The 23,822-nt window shown below is 39.5% G+C and overlaps 1 protein-coding gene across 3 annotated transcripts in view; it reads left to right on the forward strand.

Annotated features, from left to right (window-relative positions):
* The window catches only part of ankib1.S (ankyrin repeat and IBR domain containing 1 S homeolog), a 95,306-nt gene that overhangs the window by 48,819 nt on the left and 22,665 nt on the right, over positions 1–23,822 (forward strand). For all 3 annotated transcript variants that reach the window (XM_018269175.2, XM_018269174.2, XM_041567466.1), the window contains 4 exons: positions 2,233–2,415; positions 5,518–5,635; positions 16,601–16,809; positions 22,852–22,940. In XM_018269175.2, coding sequence (XP_018124664.1) covers positions 2,233–2,415; positions 5,518–5,635; positions 16,601–16,809; positions 22,852–22,940 — 599 coding nt within the window. The remainder of the gene's footprint in view (positions 1–2,232; positions 2,416–5,517; positions 5,636–16,600; positions 16,810–22,851; positions 22,941–23,822) is intronic.

Consider the following 23,822-nt stretch of genomic DNA (forward strand, 5'->3'; position numbering starts at 1 on the left):
TTAAACATGAAATCCAAATTCTTTTTTTTATTAAAGCGTTTATAGCTGTTGTAAACTCATTTAAAAATCTCAGCTGTCAATCAAATATTGCCTTCCCCTCTTCTATGCCTTAGGCATAGAGGTGGGGCAGGCAATTAGTTTCACTTTCCATTCAGCACTTACTAGATGTCACTGCTCTCCCCACTTTCCCCAAGTTCTATTTAATTTTGTAGCCAGTGGTCCCCCATTCTGGTGCACAAACAAGGTTCTGAGATGATGCAAGACTTGGCTTAATAACAGTGTCCACAATATGGCTCCTGCCTGCTTGTTATAATTATGAATTCCCAGACTGAAGGAAACAAGATTGAAATAATTTATACAGTGTAATTAAAGTTCATTTTGCTTGACTTACATTATAAAATAGGATTTGGAATATTTTTTTTGGGTGACTGGTCCCCTTTAAAGGCCAAGTAGAGTGATATTCACTGAAGGGGTGCCAATGTGTTAGGCACCCCTTATAAAATGTAATTGTTAAACGTAGACACCGGCCATCACTCCTGTCCACTGAAAAGTGCTCTGGCCAGTGATTTTTTGCAATTTAATGATGTTACTCATCAACTCCTTGGATGTTGCTCCCAGTTGCCTTAAAGCAGGTGCTTCTTTTTCACTTCCTGTCCTAACAGTCCCTACCAGAAGCACAGTAGGAGGGGGATAGCCAATCACAGCTCTGCAGTCACACAAGCACAGACAGGCTTCAGTTCCCTATCAGGTCCTGCTAGCCGCTGATTGGTTCCTGTCTTACAGTACAATGAGCTGAGAAACGCTGGCTCCCCTACACAGCCTGGGAATTCAGGGAGCAGGAAGTGGAAGAGAAGGGAGGGATTATTAGGGTTTTTGCAGAAATATTCAATAAATCAGCCTGAAACACTACTTTTTTAAGCACAATTCTTCTATATCTAAATGAGTATAACCAGTGGCGTAACTACAGGGGGAGCAGGGGGTGCAATTGGGCCAGGGCCCGCACCCCCGCAGGGCCCCCCGGCAGTCATGCGCCCACTGCAGCCAGCGCCGATTCTGGGGCTGCTGCCGCCTGAGGCAGCAGCACAGATGCCGCCCCCCTCCTCTCCCGCTCCGCGCTTAAAAATTAGCGTCGGAGCGGGTTTTAGGGGGCAGTATCGCTAGTGCATTGAGCGCAATAGCGCTCTTTGCACTAGCGGAGCCGAATTTCCGGGTTAAAACCCGGAAGTTCGGCTCTTAAAGTTACAAGAGGCGGCTTTTTGCCGCCCCTTGTAACTGGCCGCTCGCTGCCTCCTGAGGCAAGGGTTTCACCTTGCCTCATGGCAGAAGCGGCCCTGACTGCAGCGGCTGCAGCGCCGCACGGAAGAGGGTGGGGGGCGGGCCGTGCAGCCGGGCCCCGCCCCCCACCCTCTTCCGTGCGGCGCTAGTTCCGTCTCGGAGTATAACGCACTGGTACGTTCTTATTTTTTTTACAAATGTCTCCTTTAAAGGAATTGTTCAGTGTAAAAATAAAAACTGGGTAAATAGATAGGCTGTGAAAAATAAAAAATGTTTCTAATATAGATAGTTAGCCAAAAATGTAATGTATAAAGGCTGGAGTCATTTGGTGTATAACAAGTCAGTCAGAACACTGCTTTTCAGCTCTCTTGGTTTATACTGACTGGTTACCCTGGTTACCAGGCAGTAACCAATCAGAGACTTGAGGGGGGGCCACATGGGTCATATCTGTTGCTTTTGAATCTGAGCTGAATGCTGAGGATCAATTACAAACTCACTGAACTGAAATGTCCCATGTGGCCCCCCTTCAAGTCGCTGACTAACTCTGAAAAGCTGAAAAGCAGGAAGTAGTGTTCTGGCTATTATGTTAGACATCCAGCCACTCCAGCCTTTATACATTAAATTTTTGGCTAACTAACTATATTAGTAACAATTTTTATTTTGCACAGCCTATCTATTTACACAGTTTTTATTTTCACACTGAACTATTCCTTTAACATGGATTCCTGAGAATTAGGGTTCATGAGTGACTTCTGGAAGTGTAGGATCTTTGAATGCCGCTTGATAAAATGTCCTGATTATATGTCATTCTAAGAAAGGTTGCTGGGATATCAATTTAAGTTGTAGAACATTATAGGAACACAAAGTGCTTCCCCCTGCCAGCCCAAAATTTCCTCTTTCGGGGCACCCACGAGGTCCAGCAGTTAACAATGTGTTTTCTGCATCATATCTTTGCAGCTGTTAGTAAGAAGTGGTAGTGACTTGTTTGCTGAAAATGAAAATAAAGATACCCCCTGCGACTGCGCTGAGAAACAGCATCACAAAGAGCTTGCCCTCAAACTGGAATCCCAGATGGTTTTCTCCCGTGATCCTGAGGCTGATGATATCGAAGCAGAATATGCTGCATTAGACAAGCGTGAGGTAGGCTGGAGCTATTGTCACTTTTCTTCCATGTCAAAAATATTCATTTCTGTATTGTTTTATGACAAGAAAGGTCAACTTGCATATGCTTTCACAAGATATTATTAATAAAGTGTTATTGCTGCTTTTCCTCTGCTATCAAGATTGTATTGCATACAAATGCCTTTTAAAGAAACAGTGTACACCTAGAAGCACCTTTGCTAATAATCAACATTGTAAATAGGAATTGTGTTGAAATTCATCATTCTCTCCTCCTCCAGTCCCTCCATTCGCTTGGCCTTCACGACATAGCCCTGTCCTGGTTATCTTCTTACCTAACCAATAGTTCCTTCAGTGTCTCTTACAATGGAGTTCATCTTCTTCGCTACCTCTTTCTAATGGGGCTCCTCAAGGTTCTATCCTGGGACCCTTATTATTCTTTCTCTATACTTAAGCTGGCCATAGACGCAACGATCCAATTCGATTTTCGGACCGTGTGTGGAGAGTCCCCACATTTTTCGTCCGCCGGAGATCGGTCGTTTGGTCGATCAGAAAGGTTAGAAAATTTCTGTCGGCTGCCGATAATATCTCTGCGTGTATTGCAGATCGTACGATTTTCAGTGGGAGACTGTCACTAGCTTTGTCAGACATAACTATCGTACGATTGCTGTCAGGGGCAGAACATTGGCTGATCTGTTCTTTAGCTACTTTATTTTGTCGGAATGGTAAGACTTTGATCTGAATGGTTAGTGGAGGGTTGGGAGATGGGAAAGTCCGATCGTACGTTAATTCGTACGATCGGATCTTTGCGTCTATGGCCAGCTTTACTCCCTTGCCAAACTAATCAACTCATAGTCTTTACAACACCACCACTATGCTCCGATCTATCTCTCTTCTCCTGATCTCAACCTAGACTCAACTCGGTTCTCTTTCTGCCTGTCTGCTATCTCTACTCGGATGTCACAACACTACCTTAAATGAAACCTTTCTAAAACAGAAATGGTTCTCTTTCCCCCAACTAACACCTGTAACATCCCAGAGGTATGTATCACGCTTAACAATTCCACTATCACCCCATCTCCCCAGGCCTGATGCCTTGGGGTTGTCCTAGATTTTGCACTGCCCATCTCTCCTCCTATCCAGTCACTTATAAAATATGTCACTTTTCATGTCATTTGTATCCAAAATACGATCATTTATCAACCAAGATGCCACCAAAATTCTTATTCACTCTCTCATCATATGACGCCTGGACTACTGTAATTCTCTACTGTAATTCTCTATTAATTGGCCTTCCCCACCAGAGACTGTCACCTATCCAGTCCATAATGAATACTGTTGCCAGGCTTATACACCTCAGCAATGGCTCCTCCTCTGCCATGTCACCGCACTGGCTTCTACTACCTTCCACAATAAAATTCAAATTAATGACCCTGACAGTCAAAGTAAAGCATAACTCTCTAGATACCCATCCAGTTACTACGCTCTTCTACTGATCTGCTCCTCAACTCTTCTCTCATTACCCCCTCACATGATCGTGTTCAAGCTTTTGCAAGTGCTGCACCCCTACTGGAATTCTCTCCCATGCTCTGTCTGACTTTCTCCCAACCTTTCTGCTTTCAAAAGATCTCTTAAAATACACTTATTAAGAGAAGCCTACCCTCATTCTCTTTAGCTACCATATGCTACACCTCTCATCTGCTTATTTCTGATTTACCCTCTCCCACACCTTGCGTCTCAATCCCTTCCCCTTTTAGATTGTAAGCACAAGGCATTCTTCGCCTTTTGTATCGCTCACCGGTCGTTATGTATGTAATTCTGTATGTTCTTTGTATAAACACATTTCTTTTACAGCCCTGCAAAATATGTTGGTGCTCTGACCATACATGTTAATAATAATGAATATAATCTGACACATATCCATGCAAAGTATACTTTATGCTCAACAATTGGTCAGTGGGCTGCTGCCTAGTTGTAGTTCTGACCCTGTAGGCCAGAGCCTGAAGGATTTTCACATGATAAATAAATGAAGCAAATTGGAAATACACATAAAATGTTTATATTATCAATAAAAATAAAAACATACTGCCCTATGGGCTTATGGAGTCCCACATACATCAATTCTATTCTACTGAAATCAAGTCACAATCTCCCTCAGAAGCCAGTGGCCCTACTGTACCAAAGCTTTACCTGAAGCAAGATGGCCAGACTAATAAGCCCCAGAAATTATTATTATAAACACAATGCCTACTTAGTGCATGGAAATGCTTTTTTTAATTGTTTTAGTAAGCAAAAAAAAAAACAACCAAAATGTTCTAGCCTCTTGCTCACACTGGCTCTTTTTGTTGCCTGCTCTGTAATTGTCTTTAACAATAAACTCATAATCAATGCTGTTTATTACCAGACAGAGCAAGAAACTAGAAATGTGACATAATTGCTGATAACTGTCGCTAAATGATTAAATGATTAAATTAAAGGGAACAATGAATATGCTGTTTGCTGGCGTTATTATCACAGTGATGCTGTGCAGAGTATCTGTAATGTACCCACCTGTCCCAGAGCACAATAACCTGATTAAGCAAATTTGATATGTACATGCAGCACAACATTACAACTGCTTTCATCTGAATATCAAGTGCAGACTATAGATAGGACTTGCATAAAATCCCAAATTGGTGACTGCTGTGGGCTGATTGGTCGGGACTAATCTGTCTAGCAGTATCTTTTTTTTTTTTATTGGCCCTGGGTCCAGCAGGAAAGATATCCATATAAATTGTATGTGTGACCAGCTTTATGAATAAATCTGCTTTTTTTTTTTTTTCTTTTTTAGTAAGCAAGTAACTTGCTTTGCTAATGCCGAGTCACCAGAATAAAAACTGCATAGGAATAAAAGAGCGATGAAGTCAAGAGCTTGTCTGAGCACAGGATATCTGTGATTTTTTTCTATTTTTTTTTTTTCTATATATAGTTTCCAAATCTTAAGATTAGAAATTATTTACGCCTTAGCTATCACTGCGAATTTTATCTTAATATACTGTATATGTGCAGAAGAAGGCAGATAACCAAGTCAATATTATATGTAAACTGTTCTCTTTATTTCTCTCTCAATCTTTCTCTCAAAAGCCATATGAAGGATTGAGGCCCCAAGACTTGCGGCGTCTGAAGGACATGTTAATTGTCGAGACGGCAGATATGCTTCAAGCTCCTCTCTTCACAGCAGAGGCTTTGCTCCGTGCCCATGGTAATTTTAAAAAGCTATTTTTATGTTTTCAAGGATGATTTAAAATATAAAGGTGACTTTTGTGTAAAAAAAAACCCCAAAAAAACCTAAAGATGATTATGGCTTTATTTAAAGTCTCTTGCAGGAACACCTGTAATCCATTACTGCAGATCCCCCCTACTGTACTGTACACTTGTTAATTATTCTAAATCCATAAAAATAGATGACAGACCAATTTATAACAACGCTTGTAGCATATGTTTGCTCTAACGAAGCCATTTACCGTAAATGTAAAAAAAAGAGTTTTAGAAGAATCAAGTGCTCTTTATGTTGAGTGAAGAAGGTTAATAATGTAGAAAAATGATGCATGAGGTTGAAGAGTCCTTGATTATCTACAAGTATCACAAAACCTGTAGATGCATCTGTGGCACGCAGGACCATATTCAGTCTTATGGCCTTAGGTGCCTGCATTGCAGTTTGAGCACTGACCTGGGGTCGTGTTATACTGCTTCTGATTCTTTAAAGGAGACGGAAAGCTATCAAGGCAGTTTATTGCCAATAGATTAACCACAATATGCAAACTATAATTCTATATTTATCTGTAGAATGCTTTAACATTCCTGAGTAAACAGCTTAGAAACTCTCTCTGTTTGTTTAGGATAGCAGCTGCCATATTAGCTTGGTGTCATATTACCTGCTCACTCATAGCTCTGGGCTCAGATTATAGCAGGGAGAGGGGGAGGGAAAAGGGAGGGGGAGGGAAAAGGGTGGGAGAGAGAGTACAAACTGAGCATGCTCAATCCCTAGCCCTAGAGGTTTAAGATGAAAACAGGAAGTCTGATACAGAAACCCATGTGTACTCAATAGAAGGAAAGAAATGCAGTGTCTCTTTTGACAAAGAAGGGAAAGTTGTGCTCACCATTATTTTTTAAAAACATTAGGCGGGGGTGCAATGAGGGTGTGACCACAAAATACATATAGTCAACTACAAGAGGTCCTCTGCACTCAACCCATTATCAATATATTTAAGACAGAGACATTTTGTGCATACTGCTACTAAAAAATGCCTTACCCTTTAAACAACACAGGGATTGTTTGTCCATATATTGCAATATATTTAAGCTGGCCAACTACGTCAAAGTCATCCCATATCTGGCCAGTCCTACGCTTAATTTTCATCTGATTCATTAAGAATTCAATTGCTTAATTATACATTTTACAAAGGGACTAAGTTTTACCTGCAACTTACTAGCTGCTTTCAAAGTAAAACTCCCAAACTTGGCTGCCCTTTTATTAGACACCAGTGGGATCACCTGACTATAGCTGGGAGGGGTGGGAGCTACAACATGGAGCTGGTCACTGCTCCTGTATAACTATAACAAACAAGGGAAAGTTGTGCTCACCATTATTTTTTAAAAAACATTAGGCGGGGGTGCAATGAGGGTGTGACCACAAAATACATATAGACAAATACAAGATTCCTCTGCACTCAACCCATTATCAATATATTTAAGACAGAGACATTTTGTGCATACTGCTACTAAAAAATGCCTTACGTAGGACTGGCCAGATATGGGATGACTTTGACGTAGTTGGCCAGCTTAAATATATTGCAATATATGGACAAACAATCCCTGTGTTGTTTAAAGGGTAAGGCATTTTTTAGTAGCAGTGTGCACAAAATGTCTCTGTCTTAAATATATTGATAATGGGTTGAGTGCTGAGGACTCTTGTAGTTGACTATATGTCTTTTGACAAAGGACTCAGAGCAGCATTACTTTGAGGGTTTACTGGTGTATTTATGTAGACCTTTCTGATAAAGCTTACCTAGTTTTAAACATTCCTTCTTTAATAGTTGCCTAATTTTTAAAGGCATACTGTGTGGCTTAAGTCACCATTTATATTCATTTATGTATTTATTTTAATTTTACCCCTGAGGCTTAGGCCTTGGTGACTTTTAATACATTTTAGTTCCAGAGTGCCAGAGCAAGAGACTGAATATGAATGGTACATGGCTGCCTTCCAATGCTCCAGGGATGAGTCAGCTCTGCTAATGGAGGCTGCTCTCCAGACATTGCCTTAGAGATACTGCTGTAACCCAGTAACACAATTGCTTCCTTGTCACCTTCAATGCTTCTGAAAGTGCTAATCATTTGTGAAGGAATGTATTCTTCCTTCTAAAGCCACCTTCATTTAGGGATCTAACCACAGAAATGAAATGCGTCGAGGTTGAGGGGGGGATAATTGTTTTTTTTTACTGTAGAACATGAAGAATTCATTGTTTTACAGGAATCGCATCCAAATTAAATGCTGTATAGGTCCGTTTGAAATTTAGAAACTATATTTAGGCTGTGAAAAGTAGGGTGAGGATAGGCCTCCGTTACAGGGTTGAATTGTTGGATACGTGTTTAGCACTTTTTAAACCCAAGCATTTATATGCACCAAAGCTATGGCAAAAATATAAAAGGGCTCATTTACCATGTATAATGCAAGGGGAATTTTGCACTGTAGAAATGTATCCACTTAAGAGTAAAGGGCTGCACCTTTCTCTGTCATCTCCAAATGCCATTTTTAAGGAATATTCTTCAAATTAACTCAAACCAGTGAAATTACCGATATCTGCTAGTCTTGAGATGCATCTCCCCAACTATTTCCTCTTTTTAACCGTTTTTAAGGGTTATTTGGCAAAAAAATCTGTCCGAAGAGAAGTTCACTTGCCTCTCGCCAAAATGCCAACCAACTGACAAGGCCCTCACTCCCCTTGGAAAATGGCAATGCCCCTCTCTCAATGGACGTGTGCACAACCTTCACCCCTGACCTGGTCAGCAGTAGTATAGGTATTGCATCTACGGAAACCGGAAGTGTTCTTGCATCCAAAATCCCATGCTTTGACATTAAAACATTTTTTTTATAGGCACTGTACATTGTAAGTACTTGAAAGGGGAGCACTGATATTGTAGTTTGAGCCTTATACACTATGCAACATTGTACATTATTTGCAAGCATATATACTATATTTTTCTATATATGACGGCATTGAAAAGCATTATTGAAGAAAGTTACATTTACTGCCGGCCTGTATTCAGCTTGGCTACAGGTATTGCTATGTTTGAAACTCATTCCACGGGGGAAATTTACTAAAGGGCGAAGTGGCTAACACTGGAGAAAATTCATTTCGGCACTTCGCTGATTTACTAACGGTCACTGGCGTAATTTCGCTAGCGAAGGAGATAGACTCTGGTGCAACTTCGCATTCTAATGCCAGGCGAATTTTCTCTCTGGCGAAAGAGTGTAACTATGCAAATTCACTACGTTTTTGATTTTACTGACTGTTACCTCTATCGCCAGACATTACTTCGCCACCTCAGACCAGGCAAAGTGCAATAGAGTAGATAGGAGTTCCTCAAAAAACGCTGGCGTCTTTTCCTTTTTCAGGGTGATAGGCTGAAAAAGATTGAAATTTTTTTGGGTTGTACCCTCCTTCCCCCCTACATTTCATAACTTATGGCACCTAAACTAAACTGTGGGCACATGTGTAGGGCAATATAACAACTCTATCTAATTTTATTAGGGTTCCCTGGCCTTGTGTAGTGTAATGTATTTGCTGCAGCATATACGCCCATTGTACTTTAACTGCACGCCATATGCAAATTAGCCAACGCTAGTGCAACTTCAAACTGCTGAGCGTAATCTAGCTAGCGCAACTTCGCAAGCGTTCGGTACCTTGTGCGCAATTTCGGATGTTCGTGAATTATCGTTTTCCAGGTGAATTTATGCCTGGCAAAGTGTTGCCAAGTGTAGCGCTGGCGAATGAATTTGCTCCCACATATCTAAGAGAACTGTTCCTTGTTCCAGGCCCAGACTTCCTTCATGGTCCCCAGGACCCTTGCCCCAACCCACCACACCCGAGCACCCACTCAAGCACATGCGGAGGGGGCTGTGCGTCCTCAGTGCACCTTGGATTGCAGCTGGGCGGCCCCAAAATTTTGCCACAAATCCAGTTCAGTGCATATTTGCCCTTACAGTACTCCCTTGATTTACTGCCTGGCATTTCACGGGCTTTGTTTCTTTGCACATTTGTCAAGAGAACAGATCTGACCGTAAAGGAAGTTGGGCCAAAAAAGAAGGGGCAATAACGAGAGCTATAATTAAACCATTCAGAAGGTTTTCCTCTAGAGTGTTCATATGTTTCCTTTTCTACTATCATTTTTTTTGTTCCTCAAGAGAAAAACCTGGCGCTGTTGATGATTTATTATACTTCTGTAAAACTAGCCCATAGCAACAGAATTTGACAGCAGATGAAAATCATTTGGCTCACTTAGACAAAAGAAAACTAATTAGTCCCCCAAAATAGTATCAATTATGTTAGCAATAATACCTTGTGCCCGAAAAGAATGTCATTTGCATTTGTCATGCTTTTTTGTTAAACATTTGCAGCTGCACAATATCCCTGCACTTGTTGAAGATTCTTTCAGGAAATTAAATTTAGTCTGAGAATTATAGGAAACTGGTTTTCTTTCTTGCATGTTTAGAAGGATAAAACAATGGGGGAAAAAGTTTGGTATGCTAGTAAAAATTTTTAGAATAGGGGTTTTTTTTTTTTTTTTTTTTTTGCACCAGAATGGTGACACTCAAAATTACTTTCAGTTTACACTACACACTCCCTAGTATCTTCAGAGCTGTTGTGGGAGGAGGTGAGGTTATTTCATCTGTTCTCTTTAAATCCCCTTCAGTGAGCTTATCCTTAAAGGATCAGTAACTTCTAGGGATGGGCGCAGGGGCGATCCTGGCCCCTCCGCTGCCTGAGGCAGAAGCAGTTGCTGCTGCCCCCCTCCCCCGGAAATTCGCTCTTAAAGTACCAGGAGCAGCATTTTTGCTGCCCCTGGTACCTAGTGGGGCGCTGCCGCCTGAGGCGACAGCCTCAACTTGCCTCATTGGTGAAGCACCCCTGGATGGGCGAATGTTTTGCCGCTGAAATGATGGCCATAGACTTGTATGGCATTGTGCGTCCATAAAAAAAAAATGACAGGCGAAAAAAAAATTTGCTGCGTGACAAAAAAAAAATTGTCGCCCATAGACTTTAATGAGTGTCGCCGACATTTCTCCAGTGGCACATTTTTGGCGAAACGTAAAGGGTCAAATTCACCCAAGCCTAGGAACATCAAATTTTTTTTGTAAAAAAATTTGTTAGTATACCATGAAAAAAAACCCACCAAGACTAATTAAACTTTAAAATCGTACAGCCTTTATTAAGAAATAACTTACCGAAACTCAGCGTGTGCTCCTCTTCGGAAAAGGCAACACGACATGCTCGATTTCTCCTCCCTGTCTATCTCCTATAAGGAAGACAGAGAGGAGAAATCGAGTGCCGCATGCCGCAACGATCCATCGTGCAGCGCTCGATTTCTCCTCCCTATCTATCTCCTATAAGGAAGGCAGGGAGGAGAAATCGAGCACTGCACGATGGATCACCTTTTCTGAAGAGGAGCGCAATTTTTGCTGCGCGACAAAAAAAAAAATTGTCGCCCATAGACTTTAATGAGTGTCGCCGACATTTCTCCAGTGGCACATTTTTGCCGAAACGTAAAGGGTCAAATTCACCCAAGCCTAGGAACATCAAATTTTTTTGAAAAAAATTTTGTTAGTATACCATGAAAAAAAAACCACCAAGACTAATTAAACTTTAAAATCGTACAGCCTTTATTAAGAAATAACTTACCGAAACTCCGCGTGTGCTCCTCTTCGGAAAAGGCGACACGACATGCTCGATTTCTCCTCCCTGTCTATCTCCTATAAGGAAGACAGGGAGGAGAAATCGAGCACTGCACGATGGATCACCTTTTCTGAAGAGGAGCGCAATTTTTTTTTTCTGATGTTACTGGTCCTTTAACTGTAAGCTTCAGACTTTGAGAAAGAGAGGTTTGTTTGTATACTTATACTTAACACTATTCATTCCAGAGTGTGGGGGAGAGATCAGTATGAATGAAATCATAATCACAAACCATTGTAAAAGAAATTAAGAAGCTATGGGGTTTTTTTTTAAAATTAAGGAACAATCCCAACCTTTTAGCCTAAAAATTGGGTCTATATTGCTCCTTTAATGTAATGACTTCTGAAATCTGGGCTGGCAGTTTTGAACGTGACTATCTGTGTAGCAACTCTAGTGCCTTGAGACTTTCTAGAACTAGAGTAATTACACCTGTTACTACACTGCATTGTAGACTGACAGAACTTTTTTTTGCACTTTCCCTGGCTTTCTAAGGTTAATGGAGACCCATAAAATAAACAAAAAAAAACAACCTAATTTTGTAGGCAATTCAGAATAATATATGGTGTTGGTGTCACATTGTGATAAAAATATCTTTAATAATAGCCCCTTGATTGGAGCTCCCTATAGATGTTGACTGGTCCCTGTTCGTATTTCAAATGAGGGGTGGGCGTGTCCTAATGGTCCATGCCAGAAGTACAGTAGGAGGGGGACAGCCAATCACAGCCCTGCAGTTACACAAGCAAACGCAGGTTTCAGTTCCTTATGAAGTTAGCTTAACTGCTGATTGTTTACTATCCTGCAGTGCAGTGTGCTGAGTGCTGCTGGCTCCCATGCACAGCCTGGGAAAGGAGGCAACAGGAAGTGGAATAGATGGGCGGGACTAGTAGGTTTTTGCAGAAATTTTCAATAGAGTAACCAGAAACAGTTTTTCAAGCACATTCCTTCTATATCTAAATGCAATGGCACATTATTGTTTTTTACTTAATATGTCTCCATTAATATTGTTCTTTTTTTTTAATATTATATTGTATGCCTGTATTTTGAATGATGATAATGTTTATTTCTGTAGCTGAGACAACTGTGTCACTTAGATTTATATAGTGATTATTAGTCAATGTTGATAAATGTTATTAATAAGTATTCATGATGGTTACTGGCATTCTAACAGCCATCTGCGTTAAGAGACTTGAAATTGCAGGCAGATGGCGTAACATGTCAGACGTGCTGCCACACTGAGTCAGATCTTATGTGTGGTTGTTTTTTTTATTGACGTTCCTTGGCTGATCAGATATGAATGGATATTGCATATGGAAAATGGTAAATCTGGAGAAGACTGCTATTCCTTCAGCTGGAGATTTGCATTTCATTTTGAGTAAGGTCTTAAGGTGGCCATAGATGCAAAGATCAAAGATTTGGCGACAACGAGCAGATCTTTCCCCGATATGCCATTAACGAGCATGGCTATATCGGGGGGTAAACTGAACGTTCGGCTGAACGATCCGATTACGATGCTCCGGCGGGATGGGTCTGGTCAAAATCAAACCTGTCCGATCGACCAAACGACCGATCTCCGCCGGACGAAAGATGTCGGCACTCATCACACACGATCCGAAAATCGTACGAATCCTCGATTCGTACGATAGGATCTGTGCGTCTATGGCCAGCTTTAGGAATATACAGTTAAAGGGGAAATTCACCCTGATGTGAACTTTAACTATGATGTAGATACCCCAGTTCATTTGATTTGGATTTTTATTTATAGGTTTATATGATTAGTTTTTGTTTTCCTCTGTCCCAGCTGAGGTGCAGCTACAGTTAAGAAACCACAGTTCAGCACATTATGTCAACTGGTGTCGAGACACCTAACACAAATGACCGCTGGTTGGCCCAGTGTCCCTGTATCATTCAAAGTACTAGAGAGTTGTAAAGTACTTAATCATAATATCATATCAAACAGCAGCAGCCTTTAGATATTGTAGAACCCTGATTTTATATCCACAGATTTTATAGTTTCCTGGAACTGACATTTTATTGCAGGCCGATACAGGCATCTTTCATTCCTGTGTTTTATGTTTTCTAGGGATTTATGCCATTTTAACGCTATCCTGAGACAAAGGTTTGCAATGTAATATCCAAAATGAAGTCCAGCCAATAAGAGTAGTATAGTAAAATATAGTTTTCGGGGTCATTTGCAAAGACTCACGACTAAAGTGCAATGCTCAGTGCTAATGCAGAATGTAATGGCACTTTTGTCTTCATTGTCTGCCATGGTACAAAAGGCAAGGACAGGAGCCCCTTTACAGCCACTCCCTAACTTGCACATAATTTAGACATGTTAGTACCTCCTCGCCCCCCATTAACGCAGCACTGTGTTCATGGGGAGAACATCTGACTGGAATGTCCGGGGCCCACTAGGGTTGCCACCTCAGGGACCCCAAACCCCAGATATTAGGTGATACTTCTCCTCTCCCCCTCCTGCATACCTTATACTTTCCACTGTGGTCGTGATGGGGGGTTTGGGGGTGCTCAGCGGGAGGGGCATTCATTTTCGATGGGGAGCACACCTGGGTCGCAGTGCCCACTTGGTCTTTTACGGTGTCAGCCCAGTCCAACATTGGATGGGGCAACCACAGGGCTCTGTAATCCTTAGCAGCAAATTCCTATAGCAGGAAGCCAGTGTGCATAGTTACAAAGCTTGTTTATCACACAAGGCACACTACTTTCCTGTTCACAATATGTCTTTTGTGTTCAAAGATTCCTTCCTGCTGATCCAGAATCATGGTATTAGCAGTTAGAAATGGATTTAAATCACTTTTAACAAATTGCTCAAAGGGTCAGAACTGCACTAATTTACTCTTATTTTTTTCTACTATAGTTGCCCATTCCTGTATATAGTTTATTATATATATATCTATATATCTATATCTATATATATATATATATCTATATCTATATATATATCTATATCTATATATATATATATATATATATATATAGATATAGATATATATATATATATATATATCTATATCTCTATATATATATATATAGATATATAGATATATAGATATATATCTCTATATATTGTGATGAAACATTGTCTACTTGCAAAACTCGGCATAGTTCAATGTAAAAGCACTATATATTTTTTAATATAGAGAAATTGTTAATGATAATGACTGGGAACAACTTAGTATCTTTGAGCATTGTGCCAGCTGATGAGGGTTTGCCATTAATTGGCTCTGAAAGCGAGTGACTATGTGCCGTGAGCTTGCCTTGCTGTTTGGGATCTCTAATCACATGCTTGGCTGCTCTCAATGTTCTGCTGCTTTGAAAACTTTATAAGATGAAAGTTGAAATTAGAACAGTGAGACTTTCTGGATCCATTAATTCTCGAAACTTTATATACCAACACCACCCATAACATCTCTGGAAAACGGCTATTGATCTTTATCCTCTCCTTAGTTCTATCACTGTACAAAAGCCTTTAGCATTTTTATAAGCCATACAGCTCTGTATATATTTTATCATGACTTTATATATTTCAGATTTTAAAGTAGCACTGCACTAATACCCCTTATATAACATTGGTTCAATGAATAGGGCATGTGCCAAACATATTATTTTGTATTGTTTAAATATGAAATATTAGCTTTTTTTTTTCTTGCACTGAAATTGATATAGGTGCACCTCAAGTAAAAGGAAAACTATACCCCCAAAATGAACACTTAAGCAACAGTTTATATCATATTAAGTGGCAGATTAAAGAATCTTACCAAACTGGTCTATATACTGATTTTAAGTAAATATTGCCCTTTTACATCTCTTGCCTTGAACTGCCATTTTATGAGGGTCTGTGTGCTGCCTCAGAGATCACCTGACCAGAAATACTACAACTCTTAGGGGCAGATTTATCAAAGGTTGAAGTGAAGGTTCGAAGTTAAAAACTTCGAATTTCAAAGTAATCAAAATTTATCATGTACTGTCTCTTTAAAACTATTCGCCACCTAAAAGCTGCCGAAGTGCTGTTTTAGCCTATGGGGGACCTCCTAGAACCTGTATGGAGGCAATTGGGGGAGTTTGGGAGATCGAAGGTTGAAGTTTAAAAAAAACTTTGAATCGAAGTAGCGCTTCTTCGAATCGTACGATTTGAAGGAGGCCCACTTCTACCCCAAAAAAACTTCGACCACCATTCGGTTGGTCTTTCTGAATTCGAAGTTCAAAGTTTTTTTTAACTTCGAACTTCGACCTTTGATAAATATGCCCTTAAATGTAACAGGAAGAAGTTTGGAAGCAAATGACAGAACTCTGTCTGTTAATTGGCTCATGTAACAAGCATGGTTTGTTTGGTTTGTTTGTGTGCACCGTGAATTGTACGATCCCAGTGGGCGGCCCTTATTTTTTTGATATGGCAATTTTCTATGCAATATCTTTTTATTGAGACCTACATTGTTCTGGGGGTATAGTTTTTCTTTAAATGGGGAATATTGCAAAAATTAAAATATATTAGCTTCCTCATGTTTCTAAATACAATCAATTAAAAATCCTGCATTGTTTCTAAAATAATCAAGTTTATCTTCACTATTCCTCTCTTAGCATCTGTTTCTCTTCATTCTGTCGTCCTGCAGCAGTTGGGTGTCAGATGAATGATCCAATATATCTTATAGGGGGGCTTCCTTTCCTAGCAGATGTATTAGAGCTCACTCAAATAACTGATTCCAGTACAAACAAAATCTAACAAAATAACTGCCTTTTGCACAAATCCTGCATTTAGAGAGAGACAGGATTTCTGGTGATTTTAATAGAGTGGATTATATTTAGAAAGTTTCTTTTCAGTATGATGAAGCTAATATTAAATTTTCTTTTTTGCGATCGTTCCCCTTTAAATTTATATGTGAATGCAGTGTTGACAAAATGAAAAGAAATGATATGCCACTGTAGGAGCTGCTCAATAATAGCCCATCTACTTTAAAATGAAAATAAATATGTTTGAAATAAATATTTAGACCATAAATGGTTTATTTTTGTGATTTCTTCTGTCATCAAGAGGGTTTGTGAGGACAGGCCACTTAAAGTAGTATAGCAGGAGTGTCACAGTGAATCAGCTTGAATATTGTGACTTTCTATTACCCCCACCTGAAGGGCTGTTGAGCTCTGGGGCAGGTTGACATTTCAATGCATGTTTGTATGTAACAGAGTTTTCTTGTTTATTAAAGACTGGGACAGAGAGAAGCTGCTTGAGGCCTGGATGTGCAGCCCAGAAAATTGTTGCCAACGTTCAGGAGTTCAGATGCCAATACCCCCTCCAAGCGGATACAATGCCTGGGACACACTGCCTTCCCCACGTACTCCACGCACCACTCGCTCCTCTGTCACTTCTCCTGATGAAATCAGCCTTTCTCCTGGGGACATTGACACACCTCTGGTAGGTGCCTCTATGCCCCCCCTTCCTTTTTGCATAAAATCTTTTTGCAATTCTGTATCACCACAAGGACCTGTACAAAAGTACATTGCAATAGGATCTGGTATATAAAGGGAACATTAGTTTAATGGGGAAAATGAACATATAATATAAGCTTCATCATACTGAAATAAGAAACTTTCTAAATACAATCAATTAAATATTGTGTACTGTTTCTGAAATAATTATAATTATGTTCACTATCCCTCTCTCAGCATCTGTTTCTCTTCATTCTCTCTTCATGCAGCAGTTGGGTGTCAGATATTCATTGACATTTAGATCCAATATATCTTATAGTGGGGTTTCCTTCCCTAGTAGATGAATTAGAGCTCATTCAAATAACTGATTCTAGTATAAACAAAAGCTAACAAAATAACTGCCTTTTTGCACAAATTCTGCATGTAGAGAGACAGGATTTCTGGTGATTTTAATATAGTGAGCTCTAATACATCTTCTAGGCAAAGGGAAGCCCCCGTATAAGATATATTGGATCTAACTGTCAATTATTATCAGACACCCAACTCCTGCATGAAGACAGAATGAAGAGAAACATATGATGAGAGAGGGATAGTGAAGATGAACTTGATTATTTCAGAAACAGTACAGTATTAACAATATTGGATCACTAATAGGGTTGCCACCATTGCCGTTAGTTATTGGACCACTTTACCCTTGTGTTTTATATGACTTTAAATTTGACTAGGTAAAATAATGAAGAAATGTATGTAATATACAGGTATGGGATCAGTTATCCAGAATGCTCGGGGGCCTGGGGTTTTCTGGATGATGGATTGGATTTTCATACCTTAAATCTACTAGAAAATCCTGTTAACATAAATAAAGCAAATAAGCTGATTTTCCTTCCGATAAGGATTATTTATATCTTATTTGGGATCAAGTACTGTTTTATTATTACAGATAAAAAGGAAATCATTTTTAAAAAATGTTGATTGTTTAATTATAATGTAGTCTGTGGGAGGTGGCCTTTCCGTATTTCTGAGCTTTCTGGATAATGGGTTTCCGGATGACGGATCCCAAAACATTTCTCGTAGCTCCTTTGAAGGAAAATACTGGTTATTTTAGCAATGCTTAGATAGCCATTATCTTTCTTACTTTGCCTTGTAATGGCATAGTTTGCACAGTGTTTACAAAAAACTGTTTTACATAAAATAATAGGGATGCACCGAATCCACAATTTTAGGATTTGGCCGAATCCCAAATCCTTTGTAAAAGATTCGGCTGAATACTGAATCGAATACGGTATACAAATTAGGGACATGAGGGGGAATGAGAACTGCATGCTGTTTTGTGTGACGTAAAGCCACATGATTTTTTTTGGATTCAGATTCTGTTCCGCCAGGTACTTGGATTTGGCCCAATTCTACTGAAAAAGGCTGAATCCCGAAATGAATGCTGAATTTGGATGCATCCCTATTAAATAATGAAAAGGTTTGTGTGTTGTATAACACTTCTCAAAAACGTAAATACCGGTTCTGCTTGCAGTTTAGCATTTCTTAAACAGCCATTTTCTCTCAGGGTGGCTAGCAATAAGCTTCATTAGCTCCGTGCCACTTACAGGAGTCTTGGTAATGACACAATTAACGGAGTGGTTGGGAAAACTGCTGTAAATTGAACTCTGTATAGTTAGGACAACTTATTTTTATCAGAGCCTGTAAAGAGAGACATACCATACATTATTATAGCATAAGTAGTAGTTATAGGCTATAGTAAGCATGATTCTCCAAGGAAAGCTGGCAGTGCAGGAGACCTCTAAAGAAAAGTCTATATCATCTTCTTAAACTATAACCATAATACATTTTTTTGAAATCCCAAAACATTTTAAAAGGGGTTTTTACCTTTGTGTGGACAGTGATATTCTGAGACAATTTGCAATTGATTTTCACTTTTTATTACTTGTGCTTTTTAAGTTATTTAGCTTTTCATTCTGTAGCTCTCCAGTTTGCAATTTCAGCAATCTGTTTGCTAGAGTCCCCATTCCCCTAGCAGCCATCCATTGATTTGAATAAGGGACTGTAATATGAATAGGGAAGGCCTGACAAAAAAAGATGAGCAATAAAAAGTACCAATAACCATACATTTGTAGCCTAACAGAGCCATTGCTTTTAGATGGGGTCAGTGACTCCCATTTGGAAGCTGGAAAAAGCCAGAAGCAAAACAATACATTAGTAATATCAAACAAGGGGTCACTGCAATAATAAGTAACAATAAGTGTATTATTAGAAATACAATTCACATAAATATAAAAATAATTACAATATATATTAAGTTTTCAGTGTCAAGGAGACAAAAGGATGGAGGACCCTGCCCAGTAGGGCTTACAGTCCAAATGGGTGGGTAACTTGCAGAAACAATTTGCAGGGGTATTAAAGCGCTGTAGGTTACAGTGTGGGACATTGTCATAATAAGTGCCAGTTCCCAGATAAGGTGCTTCCAGAGGTAATCATTGAGTTTAGTTCGAAAGACATTGAAGGAATGAGAAGAGATTCAGGAATGGCATTCCAAATATAAGGAGCAGCAAGACAGAAGGATTTGACTCTGGAAACAGCAGTAATCGCACAACAGTTTGTGCATTTGAATCTGACAAAAGTAGATTACTACTGAACTCATTTATTGTTGCCCTGGAAACAGAAAAGCCAAGTTGTGTTTGTTGCTAATGCACAGGCGCCTTGTGTCCAGGAGAATTGCTATCTTTTGTGAAGGTCTCCCCTGCACTTCAGAGCCCTGTATACAGAACCAGCTGCCTTTCATTGAGAAACTCAATTTTTTTGCATCTTGCCCACAGCTTTGTAAATGTGGGCAGTTTCCTACCGCTCCTTTTCTTTCATCTGTTGGCTTTATTGCGTTTTTACATGTTTGCATTGAGTCTCAGTCAGCAATAGGAAAGTCCTTCTTCTGAACTATATAACAAGTGTTTGATTGTTTTAGTTATATGTTTGCTGTGCCTTTATTGTAACAATATTGAAGGAAAACTATACTCCTCAAACAATGTAGGTCTCTACAAAAATATATTGCATACAACAGCTCCTATGTAAAACCCTGCTTCATGTAAATAAATCATTTTCATAATAATATACTTTTTTAGCAGTATGTGCCATTGGGAAATCATAAATCGAAAACTAAAATTTTAAAAAATAAGGGCCGCCCCCTGAGATAGTAGTATGTTTCACGGTGCACACAAACAAACCATACGTGTTGGGTCACATGAGCCAATTAGACAGAGTTCTGTGTTTTGCTTCCACACTTCTTCCTGTTACAGTTAGAGCTGCGGTATTTCTGGTCAAGTGATCTCTGAGGCAGCACTGGGGTTGCCACCTTTTCTGGAAAAAAAATACCGGCCTTCCTATTTTTTTTTTATGGATTTTCCCTATAAATAACATTGGCATCAAGCAACATTTTTACCGGCCAGGCTGGTAAAATACCGTCCAGGTGACAACCCTAGGCAGCAAACAGACCATCACAAAATGTGGATTCAAGATAAGAGATTTAAAAGGGCAATATTTACTTAAATGTATATTGCAGTTTAAGAAGGTTCTTTAATATGCCACTTTATTTGATATAATCTGATGCTCAATATAGTTTTCCTTTAAGCCAGGTGCAGGAAATATTAATAAAGTTTTTACATTATGCTGTCGTTCAACCCTTTAAGGCATATGAAATTCTATACAAAATGTTTGCATAACTCATCTAATCTGAGACCCTCTCCATCTGAGCCAGAACCTGTTGGGGACAAAATATTGAGAAATACAAATTGTGCCCTAGCTCTTCAATTCCAAGTGTCATCCTAATGCCCATTTCCCATTGTCAGCAGAATGAAAAGTGCTAAGGGCACAACAAAAATGCCTCTGACTCATCAGGAAGGAGTAGGAATAATAACTTTTATGCAATAGATAATAGAAGCACAAGGCTACCAGGAAATTCATTTGTGAATGGCATTTATTTGATCATCAATAATAATAATTGAACTGTTCAGAAAATGGGATGTTCATTTTAGCGTTCTTCAGTTCCAGCAGAAATGGGAACGTACTCAAGCATTAAGTAATCATTTTGGTTCAATACAGTGCGTCACCCATTCATTATTAGGAAAATTTTTTTAGAAGTGGCACATGCAGTGGGAAACAAAAAGCATGAGAGTGCAGCAGCTTAATGCAGGGCTGCTTCCAATGGGACTTCGGGGTTAATGGAGTTATCATTGGATGAGTATGAAGGCAACATATGTAAGACCAGTTCACAAGCAGGTTATCTAAATATCAAAAAATATATCTTGGCTTGTACAATTCGTAAACAAAGCACATACAACAGTATACAGATAACACATTAAGATGATATAAATAATAAATTGCGGATATTTGAACAGATATATACTGTATATGCAATGCAGAAGAATGGCACTCACAGGACTTGCTGAATCAATCTTCTAAAGGTTATTTTGCTCAACATTTCGATCCCCCCTGGAGTCAAACAGTGCATATATTGTGAGCAGGATCAGACGAACAGACAGTTCTTTAACAGAGCAAAGTCCATTTATTGTTCACATGTACAGACTCTGTGAGCAAACAAAATAAAACAAAACAAAATCCTTGCCACATTTGGGTTCTAACTACTACACATACTACAGGTATGTCCCTCTCTACTACCAGTCCCCTACTGGGATGTACAGCTCGACAGAGTCACAGTATCATCACAGTGTCCTTTTCCATTGGGGAATACAACCAGCAAGACTCTAGACTCCAGTTTTCACTCACATCCCGGTCTCAACCCTATCAGCATATACTGTAGCTAAATCTCTCTCTGGGTCTCTCTCTCTCTCTCTCTCTCTCTCTCTCTCTCTCTCTCTCTCTCTCTCTCTCTCTCTCTCTCTCTCTCTCTCTCTCTCTCTCTCTCTGTCTCTGTCTCTGTCTCTGTCTCTGTCTGTTTGTCAGCTCTCCGGTTTTGACCCAAATAGCTAATTTTCATAAGGCTGTCCGGGTCAAAACTGCCTATGCGGTTTTCCAAATAAAACAAGGGACTCCCCTTGAATGATGTTACGACAAGTGATTGGTTGCCATAACCCCACACCCTGATATCATATGTCCTTTTAATATATCACCACCCTGTCCCCCGACTTCTTCATCCCCACCCCCTGCCTGGACTGCGAGAACCAAATAGGTGCCAACCCTAATGTTCGGTCTTGGTAGCTCCACAAGTAAGAGGCCACACAAATGTATTTACCCAAGTGATGTCTGTGCACTCCTAAGCAGTCAGTCAAGGGTCTCTGACTCTTTCAAATTTGTTAGAGCATACCTATTCTGGTATTAATAAGTTTGTACAGCGGAACCACCCGATTCACTTGCTTTTTTTTCCAACATAGTATTTGAACTTTCCATTGCATAACAATTAATTTTTTAGCTATGTAAAAAGGATCGGTACTAGAGTTCTCACAGCTCTGGTAGAAGCTGGATCAGTGACCTGATTGAGTAACATTACCATTGGATCCAATTGAATCGGCACTTGTATAATGCCAGTTAGATGATCAGAAATGGATTTCCCATGATTATCCCATGTCAAGACTATACTATATGCATTGCTATAGTTTTTGTGGTAAAAAATAGGAGCCAATTTCTCAACCCATTTGTTCTCTGCAACTCTCAGTAGCTAGAGACAAATAGTGGACGGTTCATGATACCAGAAGGGACTTGAGTTAGAACTCCCTGCTTTGGAACAAGAGCTAACCAATTGTACAGGTTATACCGTAACATTTCATGGAAGCTGTAAGCCAGATGTGCAGTTGCACCGAGACCTCCAGCTGATGGAAACATGGTGTGATATTGTGTGCATAGCTGGGACAGCTTTTTAAGTTCTCATTTTTCAGTACAGAGAAATCAGATAAGGATATGTGCTTGTATTAAACACTCTTAAGGCCCATTAGTGGTAAGACCAGAATTAACTTGTGAAATTCGGCCTTCTTTTATATCAGAAGAAAAAACAAATATTTGTTCTTGTTTCCAGTGTGGTATCTGCCTGTGCAATATTTCTGTTTTTGAAGACCCAGTGGAGATACCTTGTGGGCATGAGTTCTGCAGAGCCTGTTGGGAATCGTAAGTACAATTTCAACTACTGAAATGTTTTTGGAAAGTGACCCACCTTACAGTATTTTTGGATTTCCAATATAAAGACAATCAACTGGTTGCCCTATGTAAGCAGACAACCCTGCACATAATATATATATTGAGAGGTTAATACCTGTGCAGTTTGGGTTGAAATGAAAGTGCTTGGCTATATACAGTATGTCATTGACAGTAGTATATGCAAAACGATTGTATTGCATTTAAAGGGGTCCTGTCACCCAAAAAAAAATGATTCTAGATCCTATTTCATCATGTTAGTCAAGCAAAATGAACTTTAATTACACTGTAAAAATGATTTAAATCTTGTTTCCTTCCATCTGGAAATTCATAATTATCGCAAGCAAGCAGGAGCCATTTTGTGGACACTGTTATTAAGGCAAGTCTTGCATCATCTTAAAATCTCGTTTGTGCATTAGAATGGGGAACCTGCCCTCCTTCCTGGTGCACTGGTTACACAATTGAATGGTGAAGAGAATGGGGGGAATGTGTGGAGGGCAGTGACATCTAGAAAGTGCTGAATGGAAAGTGAATCTAATTGCTTGCCCCTCCTCTATGCCTAAGGCAATATTTGATTGACAGCTGAGATTATTAAATACATTTACAACTGCTATGATGCTTAAAAAAAAAAAAAAAAAAAAGAGAATTTGAATTTCATGTTTAATTTGAAAAGAACTTTTATTTCTACAGTTTTTTTTATGTCTGGGTGAGGGTCCACTTTAAGATTTCTCTTTTTTAAGATTTCTGAAGTGAGATCACATGCAATTTGCTATACAGTTTTGGTTTTGGACCTATATAATTTTCAACCTCAACTCAACTCTTGTGTAAAGGACATACTGCACTGCCTGTACATTT

This window comes from Xenopus laevis, chromosome 6S (assembly GCF_017654675.1).
Source record: "Xenopus laevis strain J_2021 chromosome 6S, Xenopus_laevis_v10.1, whole genome shotgun sequence".
Taxonomy (NCBI): Eukaryota; Metazoa; Chordata; class Amphibia; order Anura; family Pipidae; genus Xenopus; species Xenopus laevis.